The sequence below is a fragment of the Bos indicus genome, chromosome 4, assembly GCF_029378745.1.
Source record: "Bos indicus isolate NIAB-ARS_2022 breed Sahiwal x Tharparkar chromosome 4, NIAB-ARS_B.indTharparkar_mat_pri_1.0, whole genome shotgun sequence".
In the NCBI taxonomy this organism is placed as follows: Eukaryota; Metazoa; Chordata; class Mammalia; order Artiodactyla; family Bovidae; genus Bos; species Bos indicus.
In genome coordinates, this window is record NC_091763.1 from 102,907,397 (window position 1) to 102,929,131 (window position 21,735).

At 40.4% G+C, this 21,735-nt stretch overlaps 1 protein-coding gene across 1 annotated transcript in view; it reads right to left on the minus strand.

The window, feature by feature from the left end:
• KIAA1549 (KIAA1549 ortholog) overlaps window positions 1–21,735 on the minus strand; it is a 126,650-nt gene that overhangs the window by 52,365 nt on the left and 52,550 nt on the right. The window contains exons 6-12 of the mRNA XM_070787137.1: window positions 21,542–21,719; window positions 19,349–19,479; window positions 16,956–17,139; window positions 14,023–14,082; window positions 12,696–12,844; window positions 3,728–3,905; window positions 543–727 (exon numbers count right to left, since the gene is read on the minus strand). Coding sequence (XP_070643238.1) covers window positions 543–727; window positions 3,728–3,905; window positions 12,696–12,844; window positions 14,023–14,082; window positions 16,956–17,139; window positions 19,349–19,479; window positions 21,542–21,719 — 1,065 coding nt within the window. The remainder of the gene's footprint in view (window positions 1–542; window positions 728–3,727; window positions 3,906–12,695; window positions 12,845–14,022; window positions 14,083–16,955; window positions 17,140–19,348; window positions 19,480–21,541; window positions 21,720–21,735) is intronic.

Here is a 21,735-nt window from a genome sequence, read left to right on the forward strand (position 1 = left end):
AGTACTCCAAATTTTTTTTGAAGATTGTCAAATAAAGACTCATTATGTACATACACACACACACGCATATATAAAGTCAAAATGAAAAAGGCACATAAATGATTAAATGCTCTTGATCAAGGTGGGTAAGTAAGCTTGCAATAAGGTAGACAGAAAATAAAGGAGCCGCCCGGCAGGGCTGTAGATCAAAGAAAAGCTTCCTTGGTTCTTGTTCTCTGAATGTGTCCAGGGTTAAAATAGATCGGAATTCATGCACAGAATGGATATGATTTTGTAACTGAATATCTCAAAAATAAAATTACAGTGGAACTCAGAGCCCACAGCATTGCTGAGCCTTTACACAGCTTCTTTGGGCAGGTATTGAACACTACAGAAGACCTGGGTCTCAGCAAACAAGCATGGAAGTAAAGGGACACCACCACTAGGGCCAGATTTCCTGACCAGCTCCTCTCCCTGTCCTTCAATACCAGGAATCTGAGCTCGCCCCATCCCGGCCCACAAGACGCTCATACGAACGTGGCGGTGGGGGGGCCGCCCCTTACCTTCTGACGCTGCTGAACGCTGGCCACGGTGTCGGGCTGAAAGTCCAGCTTGTCCGTGCGGCAGAGCTTCCAGTACAGGATGATGACGATCACCAGCACCACCAGCGCCGGCACGACCACGCCCACGATGACCCAGAGGTTGCTGCTCTGGGCCTCAGGGGACGGCCTCTTCACCCTGTCCACAGCTGCACACGAGAAAGCAAGGTCTCCCAGTGAGTCCTCTGCACTCCTTTACTGGGCAGTGAACGCCCCCTCTACTAGCAGAAACCCTCCCACGTCATTTCAGCTCAAGACAACTGGGGAGGGATGATGACCCCCTGAAGACAAAAAACGGGACGCAGTAAACACAACCCAGGATGTTCCAGCTACAACACAGCAAGGACCACAGTGACATACGTGACACATCTAAAGGAAAATTCAACGGCCAAGTGAGGTTGATTCCAGGTCTCCTGATATCCAGTTTATTCTCCTGATGTCCAGCTTATTCTACCAGGTCCCTCCCTAAATTCTCACTGCAGGAAGATTTCTAATCCTCACCAAAAATCAGAAATCCCAGGAAGGGGTCTGTGAGCACTGTCTTCATCTGGGTCTCTCTCTAAGCCCTTGAAATAGGACTTTGCATTGAAACTGCTTTACTTAAGGGACAGTTGTCAATTTTACAATTACATTAAAATATTTAAGATTTTTTTTTTAATGTGGATCATCTTTAAAGTCTTTATTGAATTTGTTACAATATTGCTTCTGTTCTATGTTTTGGCTTGTTGGCATGTGGGATCTTAGGTCCCCAACCAGGGATCAAACTCACACTCTCTGCACTGGAAAGTAAAGTCTTAACCACTGGGCTGTCAAGGAAGTCCCCTCAACTAACATTCTGAATCCTCCACCCTCCGCCCCTCTACCTCCCACAGCGCCGCCCGCCTCCATCTTCCATGGCCTTGCACGATCATGCTGCCATTACTCTGTCCTCCTCAACTTCCTTCACGGGCTCCTCCCCCTAACCCAGCCCCCCAGCACTGGGCCCTCATGCTCTTCATTTTGTATTCCTCCTCTTGCAAGATTCAGCTCTTCTTAAAAGCTCAACTCTTTTCGGTCCTTTTAAAGCTCAGGTTCCAATTACCAGGCTCTGGAAACCAAAACACCCCCTCCCCTCTGCCCAGCTCCCTCATCCATTACGGTCACTTCACAACAACCTCTCCATGACGATGGTGGAACCCCCTTGTCTAAGTTCTTTTATCCTTGGATGTCTTTGTCTTATAAACAGTACTGTGCTATTCTTTCATGATGCATGTTATTACATAAATGTATCATCTTGATACACAATACCACTTCGCTCATTAATATGGTCATGACTATGCTTTGTCTGTTCAAACACAACCTCAGTCTTCCTGGGCAGGGACTAAGTTTTATACTTTTTTCATATCCTGTAATGGTTAACACATGCTAGGGGATCAGAATGTTTTCACTCGAAAATGTAACAATAAAAAAAGATGCTTAGTGCTGGTTTAAGTCTGGATTTAGGCCCCTGAGTGACCAGGGAGGGGAGGAAGCCCTCTAAAGCACGTACACTCTGAAAGAAGCACAAATTACAAAGCAAAGACTGCAGGAAATGGGGAAAGTGACAGGGTGTTAATATTTTGCATCTTTTAGTTTTCCATGAATATAGTTTGTACATGTAGTTTATTTTGCATGAAAACAACCGACAATACTGGAGTTACACAACCAAACTGAGGAGCTGGGACAACTAGAGACTCTTCTTAGTTCTAACCTAGTAAAACCCTGTGACTCATCAAAATGAGGGCCTGACACGGGGTCCACAGCTATTTTGAGGGCTGGCTCTAGTCTTGGCTGAGGCTTCCAATCCCAGGACTGCTACCCCTGTGGTCTTCAGCACAAAAATGAGCCAAAGAGAGGTGCAAGAGCAGATGGAAGTAGCCTTGAAAAGTGCCCAGAGCCTACTGCAATGCATCGTTTCTAAAAAAGTGAGTGCTCAGCTGGAGCGGGGCACCCATCCAACAGTTAGAAATACCGTCTATGAAGAAATGCAAGTAAGTGTTTCATTATTTTTTCTGGCTGCTTTGAAACAGAACACACCAATATATAATCATCTCTCAAATATACAAACACAAACCACCAGTGGTTAATTGCTTCAACTCTCCCATGATCACCTATAAAATGGAGCAAGTGTGCCCGCTGGCCCTCATCTTTGTTAGTTTCCAAGGACAGCTCTTTTTACAAAGAACATTCTATTATTGAGGATCATTTCAAAGCTGTCATTTTTTAAGAACTGCCTTCATCGCTGAAATTTGGGGGGAGACTTTCAACACTCTGATGCTAAATTCCTTCTAAACATTTAGTTATCCCTTTACTGTTGGGAGGAAATATCTCTGGGCTCTTACGAGGATTGCTCCTAGAAATATAAAGGAAAAACACCCACATTAAAATAGTAGTCTGATTCAGAAAGTCATATTTAGAAAAACATACTCTTTCATGTCTCTCCTTTTCTTACTTTTAGATAACCAAAATCTGTGAGTTGGGGGGGAAAAAGGCATTGAGAATAGCCATCGTAGTGGAGGCGGGGGGCAGCAGGAGCCTAGACTCTTCCAGCAATAATAGAGAGATATCAAAACACCCCTAAATTATGAGTGGTGTTAAGGACAGGGTGGGAGAGAAACAGGATTGAAAAGGGTAAGGATCAAGGACTTCTTTGTGTTATAAGACCCAGGAGGAAGCCAATAAATTCAGAAGGTACCTCCCAGCTTCCTGTTTGACTCACTGTCCCCACCCCAACATTCAAAATGTGACATATAAGATTTTGGAATAAATACAGGGAAAACACATTATTTTACCTAGGATAAATTTTTTTTTAGTACAGGAAGAAGGGAAAAATATTAAAGTTAACTTAAGCTACTAAAACTCACTACAACACTATGAATATAAAATGCTGGGTAAGAAAATGAACAGTGAATGCTACAACTACATGCAACTGAAATAAAGAAGGTCCTGGCAAATTAATTTTAATGACTGGCCTCTTATATAAGTGACACCTAATAATAAAGGTATAAGACATAAATCTACTATGCACACATAAGAAAGCTTTAAATTCAGAGATTATCATCAGAGAAAGACTGGCTTTTGACCCCAGCTCAGCACAGATGACTATGAGAGGCCAAGCCTCACGCACTCACGTTGGGCAACAGCGCCTTGAATTCGGTAACCCAAGATGATGGCTGCTCTCTGGATGTCTATCTTGTTAATCAGATCTGAAGACTTGACTGCACTGAGTCTCTCTCCATCTTGATCCTCCACAAAGTATATGAGCTGCACAGGATTGTCATCTCCCTCGAGCCTTGACACATTTACCACCTGAAAGATAACAGAAACCATTAGCATTTTAGAAGCTCACATTTCCAGATGCCCTTTCTTGGGAGCACTCAACCTTGACTGTGTTACCCAGGATTTATTCCTCCTATCCTCCTAAGAAGGTCATTACACCACTCCAGATCCCAGAATCCCCAAGACGCTCTCTTGATGAGAAGAAAAACAGTTAAAATGAAAGCTCCTCTCTGCAGAATAACAAGTGTGCTTTGTTTTGCTCAAAGTCTTCTTTGAGATAAAACAGCAGGAGGGCACATAGAATACGCCAAGTCCAGTCTAGAACTGCTATCAACCAGCTCCAACAGGTCACGGGAGAGTGCTGTTGTCCTCCCAACACCCCTGGTTCTCTGAAACTATTAGTGGTTCTAGCCAATCCTTTCTCAGATCTACTAGCATTTTCTCCCTGTTCTTCTAGGGCAGAGTTTCTCAACCTTGGCACCATTGCCATTTTTGATCCAGATAATTCTTTGATGTGGGACTACCCCAAGTATCATAGGATGTTTAGCAGCATCTCTGCCCTGAACTCACTAAAGGCTGATAGCAAAAGCCATGTCCTTCCTCACCAGCTGCGAAAACCAAAAATGTTTCCAAACATTGCCAAATGTACCCTGGGGGGCAAAATCATCCCCTGTTGAGAACCACTGCTCTTGCAATAATAAATCTCATTAATTTTTTAATATCCCACTCGCAACAAGAGATAGATCATCCAGACAAGAATCAATAAACAGCAGATTTGAAAATGCTGCAGACCAAATGAACCGAACAAACATACATAGAACATTCCATCTAATACAACACAATATACATTCTTCTCAAGTACACACGGAACATTTTCTAGTGCACATCATATGTTAGGCCATAAAACAAGTTTCAAGGAAGACATGAGTTTCAGCATGTTGGTGATGGACAGGGAAGCCTGGCATGCTGCAGTCCAAGGGATCACAAAGGGTTGGACACGACTGAGTGACTGAATTGAACTGAGCTGAACCAATAAAAAGAGACAGGACTCAAAAACTGTAAGTGAAAGAGAAGACATTACATTAGATACCACAGAAACGTGACGGATCAAAAGAGACTACTGTGAACAATTATATGCCTACAGATTTGACAACCTAGAAGACATGGGTAAATTCCTAGAAACATACAACCTACCAAGACAGGACCATGATGAAACAGAAAATCTATTCAGACCAATAATGAGTAAGGAAATTAAATCAGTAATCACAAACTTCCCAGCCAAAAAAAAAAAAAAAGCCCAGAACTAGATGATTTCACTGATGAATTCTATCAAATATTTAAAGCAAAATTAATGCCAAACCTCAAAATTTTCCAAAAAATTAAAGAGGAGGAAGCATTCTCAAATTGATTGTATAAGACTAACATTATCTTAATACCAAAGCCAGGTATAGACACTACAAGAAAAGAAAACTGCAGACCAATATCTCTAAGAAACACAAATGTAAGACTTTTAACAGTCTTAGCACACCAAATTCAACAATAAATCATACAATCATATCAACAGATACAAAAAAAAGCATCTGACAAAACTCAACATCTGTTTTTGATAAAAACTCTCAACAAATTGAATACAGAAGAAACATATCTCTATATAGAAAAAATCACATATGACAAATCCACAGCTAACACTGTGCTCAATGGTGAAAGGTTGAAAGCTTTTCTTTTATGATCAGGAATAAGATGAGATTCTCCACTCTCACTACCCCTGTTCAACACAATACTAGAAATCCTAGCTGGAACAATCAGGCAAGAAAAATAAATAAAAGGCACTCAAATTGAAAAGGAAGAAGTAAAACTGTCTTTGTAGGTGACATGATATTATATATAGAAAACCCTAAAGACTCTACAAAAAAAAAAAACACAAAAAACCTAGTGGAATGACTAAGTAAATTCAGTAAAGTTGCAAGATATAAAATAAACATACAAAAATCCGTTGTATTTCTATACACTAATAACAAAATACCTGAAAAAGAAACAAACAGTCCCATTCAAAATAGCATCAAAAATAATCAACTATTTAGGAATAAATTTAACCAAGGAGGTAAAGATCTGTATACTGAAATCTATAAGACACTGAAGAAAGAAACCGAAGAATACACAAATAAATGGAAATATATCCCATATTCATGGATCAAAAGAATACTGTTAAAATGGCCATACTATCCAAAGATATCTATAGATTTAATGCAGTCCCTACCAAAATTCCAATGGCATTTTTACAGAAATAAAACAACAATCCTAAAATTCATATGGAACCACAAAAGACCCTGGTGACAAAAAAGCCAAGAATACTCAATGGGGAAAAGAAAGTCTTTTCAATAAACGGAGTTGGGAAAACTGGATATTCACATCAAAAACGTTGAAACTGGACACCATCTTATACACAAAAATTAACTCTAAATGGAAACACCTGAAACCACAAAACTCCTACATGAAAACATATGACAAAAGTTCTGTCATTGGTCTTGGCAATGGTTTTTGGATAAGACATTCAAAGCACAAGCAACAAAGCAAAAATAAATAAATGGGACTACATGTTAACAAAAAAGCCTCTATACAGCAAAATAAGCAACAAAATGAAGAGGCAATCTATAAAATGGGATAAAATATTTGCAAATCATGTATTCGATAAGGGGTTAATATTCAAAATATATTAAGGAACTGATAAAATTCAATAGCAAAAAAAAAAAAAAAAAAACCTGATTAACAAACAAGCATCAGTTCAGTTCAGTTCAGTTCACTCAGTCGTGTCCGACTCTTTGCGACCCCATGGACTGCAGCAAGCCAGGCTTCCCTCACCAACTCCTGGAGCTTGCTCAAACTTATGTCCATCAAGTCAGAGATGCCATCCAACTATCTCATCATTTGTTGCCCTCTTCTCCTCCTGCCTTCAATCTTTCCCAGCATCAGGGTCTTTTCCAGTGAGTTAGTTCTTCACATCAGGTGGCCAAAGTATTAGAGCTTCAGCTTCAGCATCAATCCTTCCAATGAATATTCAGGACTGATTTCCTTTAGGATTGAATGGTTTGATCGCCTTGCAGTACAAGGCACTCAAGAATCTTCTCCAACACCATAGTTCAAAAGCATAAATTCTTTGGCACTCAGCTTTCTTTGGAAAAAAAAAAAAAAACATAGCTTTGACTACACAGACCTTTGTCAGCAAAGTGTTGTCTCTGCTTTTTAATACACTGTCTAGCATCAGGGTCTTTTCCAATGAGTCAGTTCTTCACATCAGGTGGCCAAACTATTAGAGCTTCAGCATCAGTTTTTCCATTGAATATTTCAGGCTTGATTTCATCTAGGATTGACTGGCTTGACCTCCTTGCTGTCCAAGGACTCTTAAGAGTCTTCTCCAACACCACAGTTCTAAAGCATCAATTCTTTGGTGCTCAGCTTTCTTTATGGTCCAATTCTCACATCCATACATGAACACTGGAAAAACCATAGCTTTGACTAGATGGACCTTTGTTGGCAAAGTAATGTCTCTGCTTTATAATATGCTGTTTAGGTTGGTCATATTTTTTCTTCCAAGGAGCAAGTGTCTTTTAATTTCATGGCTGCAGTCACCATCTGCAGTGATTTTGGAGCCCAAGAAAATAAAGTCTGTCACTGTTTCCATTGTTTCCCCATCTATTTGCCATGAAGTGATAGGACTGGATGCCATGATCTTAATTTTTTGAGTGCTGAGTTTTATGCCAGCTTTTTGACTCTCCTCTTTCACTTTCATCATGAGGCTCTTTAGTTTCTCTTCGCTTTCTGCCATCAGGGTGCTGTCATCTCCATATCTGAGGTTACTGATATTTCTCCCAGCAATCTTAACTCCAGCTTGTGCTTCATCCAGTCTGGCATTTTGCATGATGTACTTCGCATATAAGTTAAATAAGCCAGGTGACAATATACAGCCTTGACATATTCCTTTCCCTATTTGGAACCAGTCTGTTGTTCCATGTCCAGTTCTAACTGTTGCTTTTTGACCTGCATAGATTTCTCAGGAAGCAGATAAGGTGGTCTGTATTCCCATCTCTTGAAGAATTTTCCATAATTTGCTGTGATCCACACAAAGGGTTTAGCAAAGTCAATGAAGCAGAAGTAGATACTTTTCTGGAATTCTCTTGCTTTTGCGATGATCCAACGGATGTAGGCAATTTGATCTCTTGTTCCTCTGCCTTTTCTAAATCCAGCTTGAACATCTGGAAGTTCACAATTCACATACTGTTGTGAATTCACAATTCACTGGCTTGGAGAATTTTGAGCATTACTTTACTAGCGTGTGAGATGAGTCCAACTGTGCAATAAATAATTTGAGCATTCTTTGGCACTGCCTTTCTTTGGGACTGGAATGAAAACTGACCTTTTCCAGTCCTGTTTTTCAGCCACTGTTGAGTCTTCCAAATTTGCTGGTGTATTGAATGCAGCACTTTCACAGCATCATCTTTCAGGATTTGAAATAGCTCCACTGGAATCCCATCACCTCCACTAGTTTTGTTCATAGTGATGCTTCCTAAGGCCCATTTGACTTCACACTCCAGGATGTCTAGCTCTAGGTTGAGTGATCACACTATCATGGTTATCTGGGTCATTAAGATCTTTTTTGTATAGTTCTGTGTATTCTTGCCACGTCTTCTTAATATCTTCTGCTTCTGTTAGGTCCATATCATTTCTGTCCTTTATTGTGCCCATCATTGCATGAAATGTTCCCTTGGTATCTCCCTTGGAAACAAATGGGCATAGGATATGAATAGATATTTTTCCGAAGATACACAAATGGCCAAGGGGTTCATGAAAAGGAACTCAATATCACTAATTATCATGGAAATGCAAATCAAAACCACAGTGAGATATCACCTCACATCTATTAGAATGACTTATCAAAAGCATAGGAGATAAATGCTAGTGAGGATGTAGAGAAAAGGGAACCTTTGTGCACTACTGGTGGGAATGTAAGTTGGTATAGCCACCATGGAAAATAGTGTGGAGGTTCCTCAAAAATTTAAAACTAGAACCAGTATATGATCCAGGAGCTCCACTTTGGAGTACATATCCAAAGTAAATGAAATCACTGTCTTTGAAAAGATATCTGCACCCCAAGTTCACTATATTCAACAGGCAGGACATGGAAGTAACCTAAGTGTCCATCTATGGGCAAATGGATAAAGAAAATGGGACATGATACACACACATGCATGTACACACACAATGGAATATTACTTATCCAAAAGAAGCAGAAAATCCCATCATTTGCAACTATATGGGATGAACCTTGAATGCATTACGCTAAGTGAAGTAAGTCCGACAAATACTGTATTATCTCACACTTGTGGAATCTAAAAAAGTCAAACTCATGGAAAGAGTAGATTGGTGATTGCAAGTGTGGAGGGGAAGAGAAATGGGGTGATGGTGGTCAGAGAGGGTACACTTCTAGTCATCAAGTTCTAGGGATCTAATGTATAGCATGGTGACTACAGTTAATAATATTGTACTGCATACTTGCTGCTAAGAGAACAGACCTTAAAAGTTCTCACCACACACACACAAAAATATGTGAGCCATGGATGTGCTAACTAATCTTACATTAGTAACTGTTTCACAATGTATATATAAATCAATGGAGAAGGACATGGCAACCCACTCCAGTATTCTTGCCTGAGAAATCCCATGGATAGAGGAGCACCCTGCAGTCCATGAGGTCACAAAATAGTTGGATGTGACTTACCAAGTAAACAACGTGCATAAAGCATATCATCATACTGTACACTTTAAATTCACACAATGGTATAAGTCAGTTACTTCACAATCAAGTTGGAAAAAATCTCATAAATTCATTATCTGCTGGGTCAAACAATACTTTGATTTGTCCCCAAATTTGTATCTCTCTGGTGTTAACAGGGAAGTCCTGTTACATCAGTACTTCAGAATCTAGGACACTTGATATATCACAGTTTTGCATAAATATAGCTTTCTATTTTGTTTCTATTTCTCTTAGTAATATGCAACAACTTTATGGCCCCTTCAGACTCCAGCAAAATAGTGGACTGACATTCTGAGAGAATGATCAACGGTAACCCCAAGCCCTCTATTTTAGACACATAATTTGAATGTTTGGTCTCTACATTTGCCATTGGCAAAACGTAGCTGCTACTTTTCTAGCCACAATACAGAACTGTAATAGTGCCCTGTGCTCTGGACATGGCTGTTGGCCTCTTTCTTCACCACTGGAAACTTCTGGCAAACTTTGGGCTGCTATTTCATGATTTCATTGTGAACGCCTACTTCCAGATCATGTATAAAGATCCTTAACATAGGTCCAAACTCCCATCCCTGGAGAACCTATTCTTTATACCTCTCATCTTAAGAATGGCTCACCTGTTCAGCCCTTCATTTGCTGTTTCTAGGCTAGTTCCTTGACCACTTCTGCTCCCTAACCACCTACTTCCTCCCCCAGAACTGTGCTGTAGTAGCTGATTTTCATTAGCCTTTAGGATGGAATACTACAAAGGGCTACTGAAACACAATAGATTATATCCCCCTGCCTGTCTACCTACGTGCCTATTTATTCCATTTTAAAGTTTGGATAAGTTTTAGAAATGCTTCTTCTTGCAGAAACCATTCACCTAAATATCCAGTGACATCTACCTTGATTAAAAATTCTACATGCTTCTCTAATCTGAAAGTAACAGTCTGTAAAATCTAATCCCAACATCCTTTCTAGATGACTTCTTATCAGATTCATATCTGAAATCCATAAAACCAGGCTGTGACAGTCATCATTTGGGGCAACACTTTCTATTTTATTTTAAAAAAATATTTTCTGATTAAAATCACATATTCAACCATACAAATTATATGCTCATTGGAGAAATTTTGAAGAACAAGAAAAATAAGGATAAAGAATATAACAAAAATCACCTGAAACTCAATCAACCAAAGAAAATCATTGCAAATATTTTGGCATATTCCCTGTCACTTTTTTCATAATATGTACATTAATATTTGGATTACATTGCATATATTCATTTGTAGCCTCTTTTTACTTGAGCTTTTTTCTATATTTCCTCACTAATTAAAAAAAAATGATAATGGGACATTCTAACATAAAGATTTCACTACTGTTTATTTGCCCATTCTCTAATTGCTGGACTTTGAGTTTGTTTTAATATTTTCACTTTTACACATTATGTTTTTTTTTTTAATTTTAACACCAAAAATACTTTGTGTTGAGGTATAGCAGATTAACAACATGGTGGTAGTTTCAGGTGAAAAGGCACTAAACCATACATATAAAACATGAATCCATTCTCTCCCAAACTCCCCTCCCATCCAGGCTGGCACATAACATTGAGGAGAGTTTCATGTGCTATACAATAGGGTCTTTACACATTATGTTTTTTTTCTTTTTTTTTTTAATTAAATTTATTTATTTGCTTTATAATATTGCGTTGGTTTCTGCCACACATCAACATGAATCAGCCACAGCATTATGTTTTGATGAAAAGTCCTGGTTGTACATAAATCCTTGCCTACGTCTCCATGTTTGGTCACTCTAAAGTGGAAGACATGGAGGGTATGTTTTCTAAGCAATTTATTAGATGGCACCATTAGCCCAGGATGACTTGGTTAACTTTCACAGATTCCACATTTCTATCTTAGGGAACTTACACAACTAATAAAGCATATCATTATGGAATTTTATGGTCCTCTACAGCTATTTTATGTGCATAAATTAACCTCCACCCAGACCTTGAGCTCTAAGAAGCCAAGGCTGCCAAATAAGGCAAGGCTTTTTATGTTCATTTTTATTCTTAGTATTATAGTTATTTGTTTAATATTGCTCTCATTTTTTTTTTTTTTTTAGTTTTTTAATTTCTCCATATTCTATAGCATCTGGCAAAGTAACTAGTTTAGAAACCTAACAACCACCTTTCTGGGAGGGAAAATAAAGTGCAACACATACAGGGGAAAATTTGGTAAAAGAGCTGAGGGATGATGGTGATGCCAGTTCTCAGCAAAATGGCCAGCTCCCCACCCAAGTGTCAGCTTCATATCTTTCTCTCTAAAGCCTCTAAACCACCAGCCTCCATGTCTCTGCACGCTGGGGTTTCACCCTGGCTTCTTGTCTCTGAAATGACATAGCTCTAAATATCCCATTTCCCTAGCTTTAAAAGTCAGCATTTGATAAAGACGAAAATCCAAAATAACGTCATTCATATCGAGATGGGAATTAATTACAGCCTCAACCCCCAACTCTGAGTATGTGCATTTTTAAATGGGTCACTTTTCGATTCAAATGGATCTGTCATTGCAACCTTTCTGCCAGTTTATGTAGTGAAGACAACTTGGGTAACAAGAGACAATCAGGGCTGGCGGGAGGTGGGGAAGACAGAGTGCTGGAATAGAGGACAGTACATTTTCCTCTTTCCCATCTCTCAAGGTCTCTCACAGCTGAATGATTTATCTCTACGATGCTATCAATAATGTGTACCATTCCATAAAATCAGGTCATCCAATGGCAATCCACTTATACATTCTTTTGCTGTGGTCCCCACAAGGCCATTTGCTGCACTGACCACTTATTAAGGACTCGGGAAGTATCTGTCCAGACTCTAGCAGAACTGAAATCCTGACACATTCACTGCTGCTTAAGAGAGCAATCAGTCTATTTATCAACACTTTTCTCCCGGCATTTTCCATTTGCGTGAAAACATGGCCCATTTTTAGATGGCTGCTCTCTCCTTCCCCTCCCTCCTCCTCTGGCCTTCTTACCTGCACCATGTTGTTCCCAGCAGTGATGGTGGCCCTTCTCCACATCCGCCTTCTGGTGGAAACTTCACTGAGCAGCTGGGCCAGCTTGCGCTCCATCTCAGCTTGAAACACTTCATTCTGGAGTTGCTTCTCAACAACACCCAGGAGGACTACATTTAAGGTGAAACACACACAGGCCCCCAAACAAGTTAACAGTGGAGAGGAAAGAGTGTGTATAAAGGAAATTAACACAGGCTTACTATAAAATGCCAATCCCTAGGAAGGAGACATTAAAGGGGGAAAGAGGGAAGACGAACGGGGTGTGAGAGAGCCTCAGGGAGGGTAGGTCATGGGTCTTATCTCTAAAGTTCACAAAGACTGGTAGCCAGAAGTTCCAGGAGTTCAGCAATGCAGGGGCTTTGGAGCTAAGAGCTCCTACACAAGATCAAATGCTTTGTCTGCACTGATTCAAAATTTCTGTAAATGGTCTGAACTCATATTCTATCTTAAGATTCAGACTCATTAACTGACTTGAGATAAGGAGGCCTGTCTTCAGACATCTGGATTATCTAAACAGACAATGGCTTCTCAGCATGGTATAGAAGAAAAAAGTGAGTTTTTCAGCCAAAACTGGCTCACATCCCCTTTGAAATAGGACCACATGCAAGTCACTTAACCACTAGGAAAATTATTTCAAAAATAAGGCCACTGTACCATGCAAAGAGGTGGGGCCTTTATCAGACATCATGTTGTACATGAGCAACGAGAACTTTCAGGGCCCAGGAACCTGTCCACAGTGATGATCCCCACTTTGCAAGCTTCCTCCATGACCAGTGAGGTACCAGGCTGCTCCCACACTGTCATAGGCTGCGCATCTTTTACTCTTTTGTGTCCCAAGTTAGAAAGCCTTTATTTGCAATTCCACAGCTATGAATATCTGATCCAGGCCCACAAGACTTTAAAACATGCTTCTTAACTGCTCACCAAGTTACCTTATTTGTCCTTATCAAACCAGACATATGAGGCTTTTAGGGGAAAAGAAGAGAGCCTTGCTTTGGAACCTTGTCCTGTTCTGGTCAGAAGATTGTCAATTCCTGTTAGACTTTGTCCTGGACTTGACATATGAATTTTAAAGAAAGCCAATCCCTTCTGTGCCATAACTCAGTGGGACATATTCTCGTGGTCAAATCTGAATCCCTTTTCTCATTCATTCTTTTGCCAAGAATCTAAGGTACATGTTGCCCTGAATTTAGGACTCAGAAACAGGAAAGGCGGTGTCCCTCTCAATATACCAGCACAGGCTTCTTCCTCTTACAGTTTCTCAAAACATTATGTAAGTTAAACATACCTGTTCTTACCCAGGAGGACTTCAACAGCTGAGATAAGTTGAGCTGCGGGTACTGGAAGGCTATAAGAAGGAAAGAGTTAGAAAAGGAGAAAGATCTGTTAAAAAAAAAAAGTTTGCAACAGTCAGAAAGGTGAGTGTTCTAGGGAGCGAGGGATAAAGTCACAATATGCCATCTCTCCTTCACTCATCAGCTCTGTCTGTGGGCGCAAGGCTAGAGTGCCAGGCTGGGGTGAAGGCAGAGACAGTGACAGGGTCCTGAGCATGTCAGCCTCTAGGAGAAAGAGGAAGAAAAGGAAAGAAAGGGCGACATCATGGGACACTGTTTCACAGAGCTCACCCATAAGCTCCCCTTGAAATGTCACAGTTCCAGAGCAACCAGCTTTCACTCCGTGTTCCTCAGAGCCCTGGAAATTCCCAGCAGTGACTCAGCCAGGGTAAAGTGACCCAATGTCTGGCATACCTATTAGTTCATCCATACCTGCACAATATATCACTGAAAGCTGCTATTCGTAAATAACAATTTCATCCCTGTCTACTTCTGCATTTTACAAGTTATTCTTTTTCATTTAATTAACACTACACTAAAATACGATAAGGGTTTCCCAGGTGATTCCCAGGTAGCTCAAATGCTAAGGAATATGCCTGCAATGCGGAAGACCTGGGTTCGATCCCTGGGTCGGGAAATCTCCGGGAGGACGGCATGGCTACCCACTCCAGTACTCTTGCCTAGACAATCCCATGGACAGAGGAGCCTTGCAGGCTACAGTCCATGGGGTTGCAAAGAGTCGACACAAATGAGTGACTAAAACACAAAACACAGTAATAATCATTAAGCCATTTGGCTGTTCCATTCTGAAAAAGAATTTGATATCTTTCTTTCCCCTTAACTTCAACTCTGGAATCTACTGTTTTTTTGAAGTAAATATTTCCCCTATCCTGACTCCACTCCCTTTGTACCGTGAACTGAACTGTTTCCTCCAGGAAGGAAGGTTTTGGTGGTTTTCATTTCTGTTTCTTTTTTCTTCTTAAATGTACACACAGTAAACCTTGGTCTTTTTGCTGCATATGTAGGTTGGTGCTGTATATTTAGGACTTCCCTGGTGGCTCAGATGGTAAAGCGTCTGTCTACAATGCAGGAGACCCGGGTTCGATCCCTGGGTTGGGAAGATCCCCTGCCAGTCCAGGACTATTGCCTGGAAAACCCCATGGACAGAGGAGCCTGGTAGGCTACAGTCCATGGGGTCACAAAGAGTCGGACACGACTGAGCGACTTCACTTCACTTAGGTTGGTGCAAGCATAATTGCGGTTTTGGACCATGATTTTTAATTCATTATAACTAGGCTCAAACACATCTTTATTAATCAATAGGAATCATTACAATCAACACATCTTTGCCAATGAGAAATAAGTTTGTTTATTCCTGTAGTGTGAAAACCCATGCTCCAGGATCTGATGAACTCTTGGAAAGCATTTTCTGCATCCTGCTAGTTGTGGAAGCATTTTCTTTGCAGAAAGTTGTCAGGATGCTTGAAGAAATGGTAGTCAGTTGGCGAGAGGTGAGGTGAACATGGCAGATGAGGCAAAACTTCATAGCCCAATTCATTCAATTTTTAAAACATTGGTTGTGTGACATGTGGTCAGGTGTTGTTGTGGAAAAGAACTGGGCCCTTTCTGTTGACCAATGCTGGCTGCAGGTGTTGCAGTTATCAGGGTATCTCATCAATTTGCTGAGCATACTTCTCAGATGGAATGGTTTCGCCAGGATTCAGAAAGCTGTAGTGGATCAGACCACCAGCAGACCACCAAACAGTAACAATGACCTTTTTTGGTGCAAGTCTGGCTTTGGGAAGTATTTTGGAGCTTCTTCTTGGTCCAACTGCTGAGCTAGTCATTGCTGGTTGTCGTATAAAATCCACTTTTCATCCCACGACACAATCTGATTGAGAAATGGTTCACTGTTGTTGTCTAGAATAAGAGGACACTTCAGATGACAATTTTTTAAAAATTTTCAGTCAGCTCACAAGGCACCCACTTATCGAGTTTTTCCACCTTTCCAATTTGCTTCAAATACTGAATGACTATAAAATCGTTGATGCTGAGTTCTTCAGCAACTTCTTGTGTAGTTGGAAAAGGATCAGATTTGTTGATGGCTCTCAACTGGCCATTGTCAACTTCCAAACTATGTTCCTCATCTTCAAGGCTTTCCTCTCCTTTGCAAAACTTCTTGAACCATCACTGCTCTGTACATTCATTAACAGTTCTTTGGCCAAATGCTTTGTTGATGTTGCGAGTTGTCTCTGCTTTACAACCCATTTTGAACTCAAATAAGGAAATCACTCGAATTTGTTTTTTGTTTAACATCATTTCCATAGTCTAAAATAAATATAAAATACACAGCCAGTAACAAGTCACTAGCAAAAAAAAACATAAAGTGAGAAATGGGCATTAAAACGATGTACAACATAACCAAATTTATTTAAGAAGGTATTCCGATATCAAATGGCAAAGTTCAACAATGCAAAACCGCAATTACTTTTGCACCATCCTAACAGTTTTATGGGTTTTGACAAGTGCATAGAGGTGTGTAACCACCACCATAATATACAAGACACTCTCATCACTACCCCCTCCCCCTACTCCAAGCTGCTTTCTTCACATCCTTCAGCCCTGGTAACCACAGATTTGTTACTCGGTCCCTCTGCTTTCACCTTTTCCAGGACTGGTATAATCTTGGATAGCACCCTTGGCTCTCTAAAGAGAATAACAAAGCAAGCCTCGGGGCAGAGGAGGGCTCTGGAGGCCCACCCCCATGTGATCTGAGAAGCTCCAGTTTTATCTGATTTATATTCTGGATTTCTTCTAGCTATTCTGTTTGAAGAAGTCCACCAACGCAAGCATTCGCAGCCACATTCCCCGGGAGAGCACCACTCACGTTCAGCGATCTGCAGCACTGGGTACCCCAGGTAGAAACTGAACTCCACCACGCTCAGGTTTCTGAGCAGCTCGCTCACTTCAGATCCATTCAGAAACCCCTGCGAGCCTCTGACAGCAAAGACGATGTTCACTGGGCCCCGGCGAGGAGCCAGCCTCGAAGATCCCACAGTGATATTCAAGATCTGAAAGAAAGAAATTGGAATAAGATAAATTAAAACATCTAGCTCAAGGCCTGACTATGATTTCTCTCTCACAATTTCCCTCACCAAAATTTTTTTTAAGAATATTTTTAAAGGAAGAATAATTGGCTTCACAACCAGGTTCCTTTTTGTAATTTTAAACCTTCAGTTAGTTTATTGAAAACATTTTTTACATTAAGTAGAGAACTGAACACATACATGTATTTATAGTTTCTCCCCATTTCGTTCCCACCCCAAATCCCACTGAAATAATAATAAGATGAACAAAGGGGAATAAATCTACAAAGACACCGAGAAAAGAAGAAAACCAGAGATTCTGTCAAATTACTGGAAGCTGGAGGCAGGGTGGGAATCATGTTGATACAAACCAGAACAGAGGGAACCAAGACCCCAAAACACACACATGCACAGACCACAGTGGACTGAGAAGGGTCTCCTCCAGAGGCCCCAGGAGGCCTCCTCCCAGAGATCTGCAGGAACTGAGACCAGAGTGGGCTGCAGGACAGCCAGTGGGGTCACTAGGTAAAGACTGGGTGATTCAGGTATCTCCCACCCCTCTCCCTTCCCATGTCACACCCAGGCCAAGTCAGAAGGGCTAGCAGCCCCAGGTTCACCCCAGGAAGCTGAAGAACTGCTCCCTGAGGAAGATGAGCTCCTGGTCTGAGAGGGCCCAAGACCTGTTGTGGGGCAGCCTCTAAGCAGGAAGGTGGATGAAAATAACCACAGTGCACTTAAGAGACAAAGAAGGAAAAAGCATGAAAGAAGGAGCTGTTCTGCCATAAAAAATACATCAACACACCCCATCCCCAGGATACAACCTCCTCATCTCATACGACTGTTGCCTGCCCCTGACCACATACTGCCTGGTACCCAGGGCTCCAGTGAACTCTCCTATCAGGAGAGAGGGCTGATATAGACACAGACTCTATAGCTGAAGGGGAAAGGTGAACAAGGTCCTAAAACCACCTTCTTCCTCATTCCTAAAGACAACCACTAACAGTCAGCAGATGTTTACAGAAAACTAATAGCATGAAAGTGAAGACCCAAGATAAACACAGAACAATGGCAAAGAATGCAGAGAAAACTTAGGACATGGAAGACAACTGATTAAAAATTCTAATTAACATCCTCAGAAACTTCCAAGGGACTATTGTAACATCATTCAAGACAAGCCTGCATAATTATAGGAAGCCTGCAATGAAACAAAGAGCAAATAACAATGAAAAACAAATGACAGCTAAAAGAAAATTCAATAGAGGAAATGAATAACGTAATGAAGACTGAAGACACAGCTGAAGACTACATCAATAACTAGGAGGACAAGATTTAAAAATCTGTAAAAGCAGGGAATTTCAAAAACAGGTAGAGGGACTTCCCTGGTGGTCCAGTGGTTAAGAATCCACCTTCCAATGCAGGGCACTTGGGTTTGATTCCTGGTCGGGGAACTAAGATCCCACATGTCACAGGACAATGAAGCCCGTGTGCCTCAACTCCTGAGCCTGCCTGTGCCACAACTAGAGGGAAGCCCTCACACTGCAATGAAGAGCCTGCATGCCACAACAAAAGACCCCGCATGCTGCAACCAAGACCTGACACAGCCAAAAATATATAAATAAATTTGAGAGAGAGAGAGAGAGATGGAAAAAGTAAGAAATATGCATGGGGGATCCAGGACCACCAAGATCTTTTTAACATGAATTTGAAAAAGAAAAAACAAAGAATATGGAGAAATAAATATCAAAGAAACGTAAAAACATCAGTTTCCATGTAGTACAAAGCCTGTTCTTTGATTAGTACTATATTCTGTTCATACAGTGAAGCACTGTATTTCATGGTATTCCATAAAATGAAACTCCAGTGTATTCAAGCATTCCCCTCATTGGATATTTAAGTTGATACTGTTCTTTTTTAGAACATTCTTACATTTCCCACATAGGCTCCTCCCTCTTCATCTCACCATATCTGAGCTCCCTGGTTATTGCACCACTCTGCAATCTTTCAAATATACTTAGCCTACTCACGCTCTGTGGGCTCAATGCCATGGAAAGAGATGCTCTCTAACCCATGAGAACCGAATCTCCTCTGCCGGAGGGAATTAGTAAGAGTGAAGTGTGTCTGAAACTAAACATTAAGAAACGGGTTCCTCTTTAAAAGATAAAGCATCTTGTTCTGCACTCAAGGCTGTTCTCACCTGCACTGTGAGGTTATACCTCCCCTGGTGGTGTTTTCTCACTTCTGAGAGAGCTATCATCAGGCCTTTCTCGATGCGCTGGGTAAAGTTGCAGAAGCCGGTGTCCACACTTTGAGGCACAAACTGGAGTACTGAAAAAAAGGACAGCAACACAGTCCCCTGAACTAGGCATTTCTTCAGTATTTAAAATGAGGAGAGGGACAAAACAGTGTCTAAATCAACAAACTCTGTCCCATAGTACACGGTTAAGTTCTATAAAATTATTATCTTACTGAAGGATAGTTGATGTACAGGATTATGTAAGTTTCAAGTGTACAACGTACTGATTCACAGTTTTTAAAGGTTATATTTCATTTATAGTTATAAAATACTAGCTATATTCCCTGTGTTATACAATATACCCTTGTAGCTTATTTATTTTATATATAGTAGTTCGTGCCTCTTAATCTCTTACATCTATATTGTCCCCACCCTTGGTTCTCTCTGCTTGTAAACACTAGTTTGTTCTCTATGAGTCTATTTCTTTTCTATTTTATTCACAAAGATACAGTATTTGTCTTTCTCTGTCTGACTTAATTTCACTTAGCATAATACCCTCTAAGTCCATCCATGTTCTTGCAAATGGCAAAATTTTCATTCCTTTTTATGGCTAAATAGTATATAAATATATAGGGATTCCCAGGTGGCTCAACAGTAAAGAATCTACCTGCCAATGCAGGAGACACAGGAGACACAGGTTCAAACCCTGGGTCAGAAAGACTCCCTGGAGGAATAAATGGCAACCCACTCCAATATTCTTGCCGGGAAATTCACACAGACAGAGGAGCCTGGCAGGTTACAGTCCATGGGTTTGCAAAGAGTCTGACATGACCGAACATCACCATTATATATATATATACACACACACATACATATCACATCTTCATCCATTCATCTGTTGACAGGCACTTGGCTGCTTCTGTGTCTTGGGTTATTGAAAAAAATGCTGCTATGAACACTGAGGTGTATGTATCTTTTTGAATTAGTGTTTTCATTTTTTTGGATACACATCCAAGAGTGGAACTGCTGGGTCATATGGTAGTTCTATTTTCAGTTTTTTGAGAAACCTCCATACTGTTTTCTGTAGTGGCTGCACCAATTTACATTCTCACCAACAGTATACAAGAGTCCATGATGTATTATTTACATATATCATATCATGGAAATGTGGAAAGCCAACTGTCCCAAAGGACTACATGCAATGTGAAGGTGACTCATACCATTTTAAAATGGAAAATATCTAAGATAATAACTGGGGCATCAAAAGATACAACACTGAAACATTTGAAATATAAATAAACTCACTAGTGATGAATTCTTAAGTATGTATGGGTGAAATGACATGGTATCTGATATTGTTTTAAAACACTCTAGCTTCCTCAAAAAAGTCTCTGTGAGATAAACAAAATTGGAAAAATGTTTGTATGCACATATGTGGGCTAATTACAGTATTCTTTCTACTTCTGTATGTTTTTAAAAGTCCATAATAAAAATTTAAATGACATTAATGAATTACTGTTAATTTCAGGGGGTGTGACAATGATATTGTGAATAGAAGTGTGTATGTATGCATATGTATGTTTTATGCGTGTGCATATATGTTTAACAGTCTTATCTTTTAGAGGCACAGGCTGAAATATTTATGAATGAGATGACAAGAGGCCATATCAAAATAACGTGAGAGGAGGGGGTTTATCTGAGGACAAAGATGTAACAAAACTGGCTAGGAGTTGAAAACTGTTGTGTGTTAGTCACTCAGTTGCGTCTAACTCTTTGCAACCCTGTGGACTGTTCCTTTGTCCCTGGGGATTCTCCAGGCCAGAATACTAGAGCGCGTTGTCATGCCCTCCTCCAGGGGATCTTCACAACCCAGGAGCTTCCCAATCCAGGGCTTGAACCCAGGTCTCCTGCATTGCAGGCGGACTCTTTACTGTCTGAGCCACCAATTGTTGAAGCCATACAATGAGTAACTAGGGGTTCATTATATTATTCTGTGCACATTTATATAAGCTGGAAATTCGCCATCATTATAAAGTTTTTTGAAATTCTGAATAACAAGTTTTGACACAATCCTCCCCAAACTATTTTAAAACATAAAAAAATGAAATGAAATTCTATTTACAAATCAGAACAACTATACTTAAGTCTTCGTACCTGTTTGAACTTGGAACCTGGACTCTGGCACAAGGAAGGAGGGTTTCACAGCCAAGATTAAAGGAGTTTGGTCTCGTACAAGTTTACTATTTATAAGTACATTGATGACAGATATTGCTGTGTAAACGAAGGGACCAGATGTTACCAGAAAAGTGAAGTCAGCAAATAGTTCATAAACCTATAAAAATAAAGAC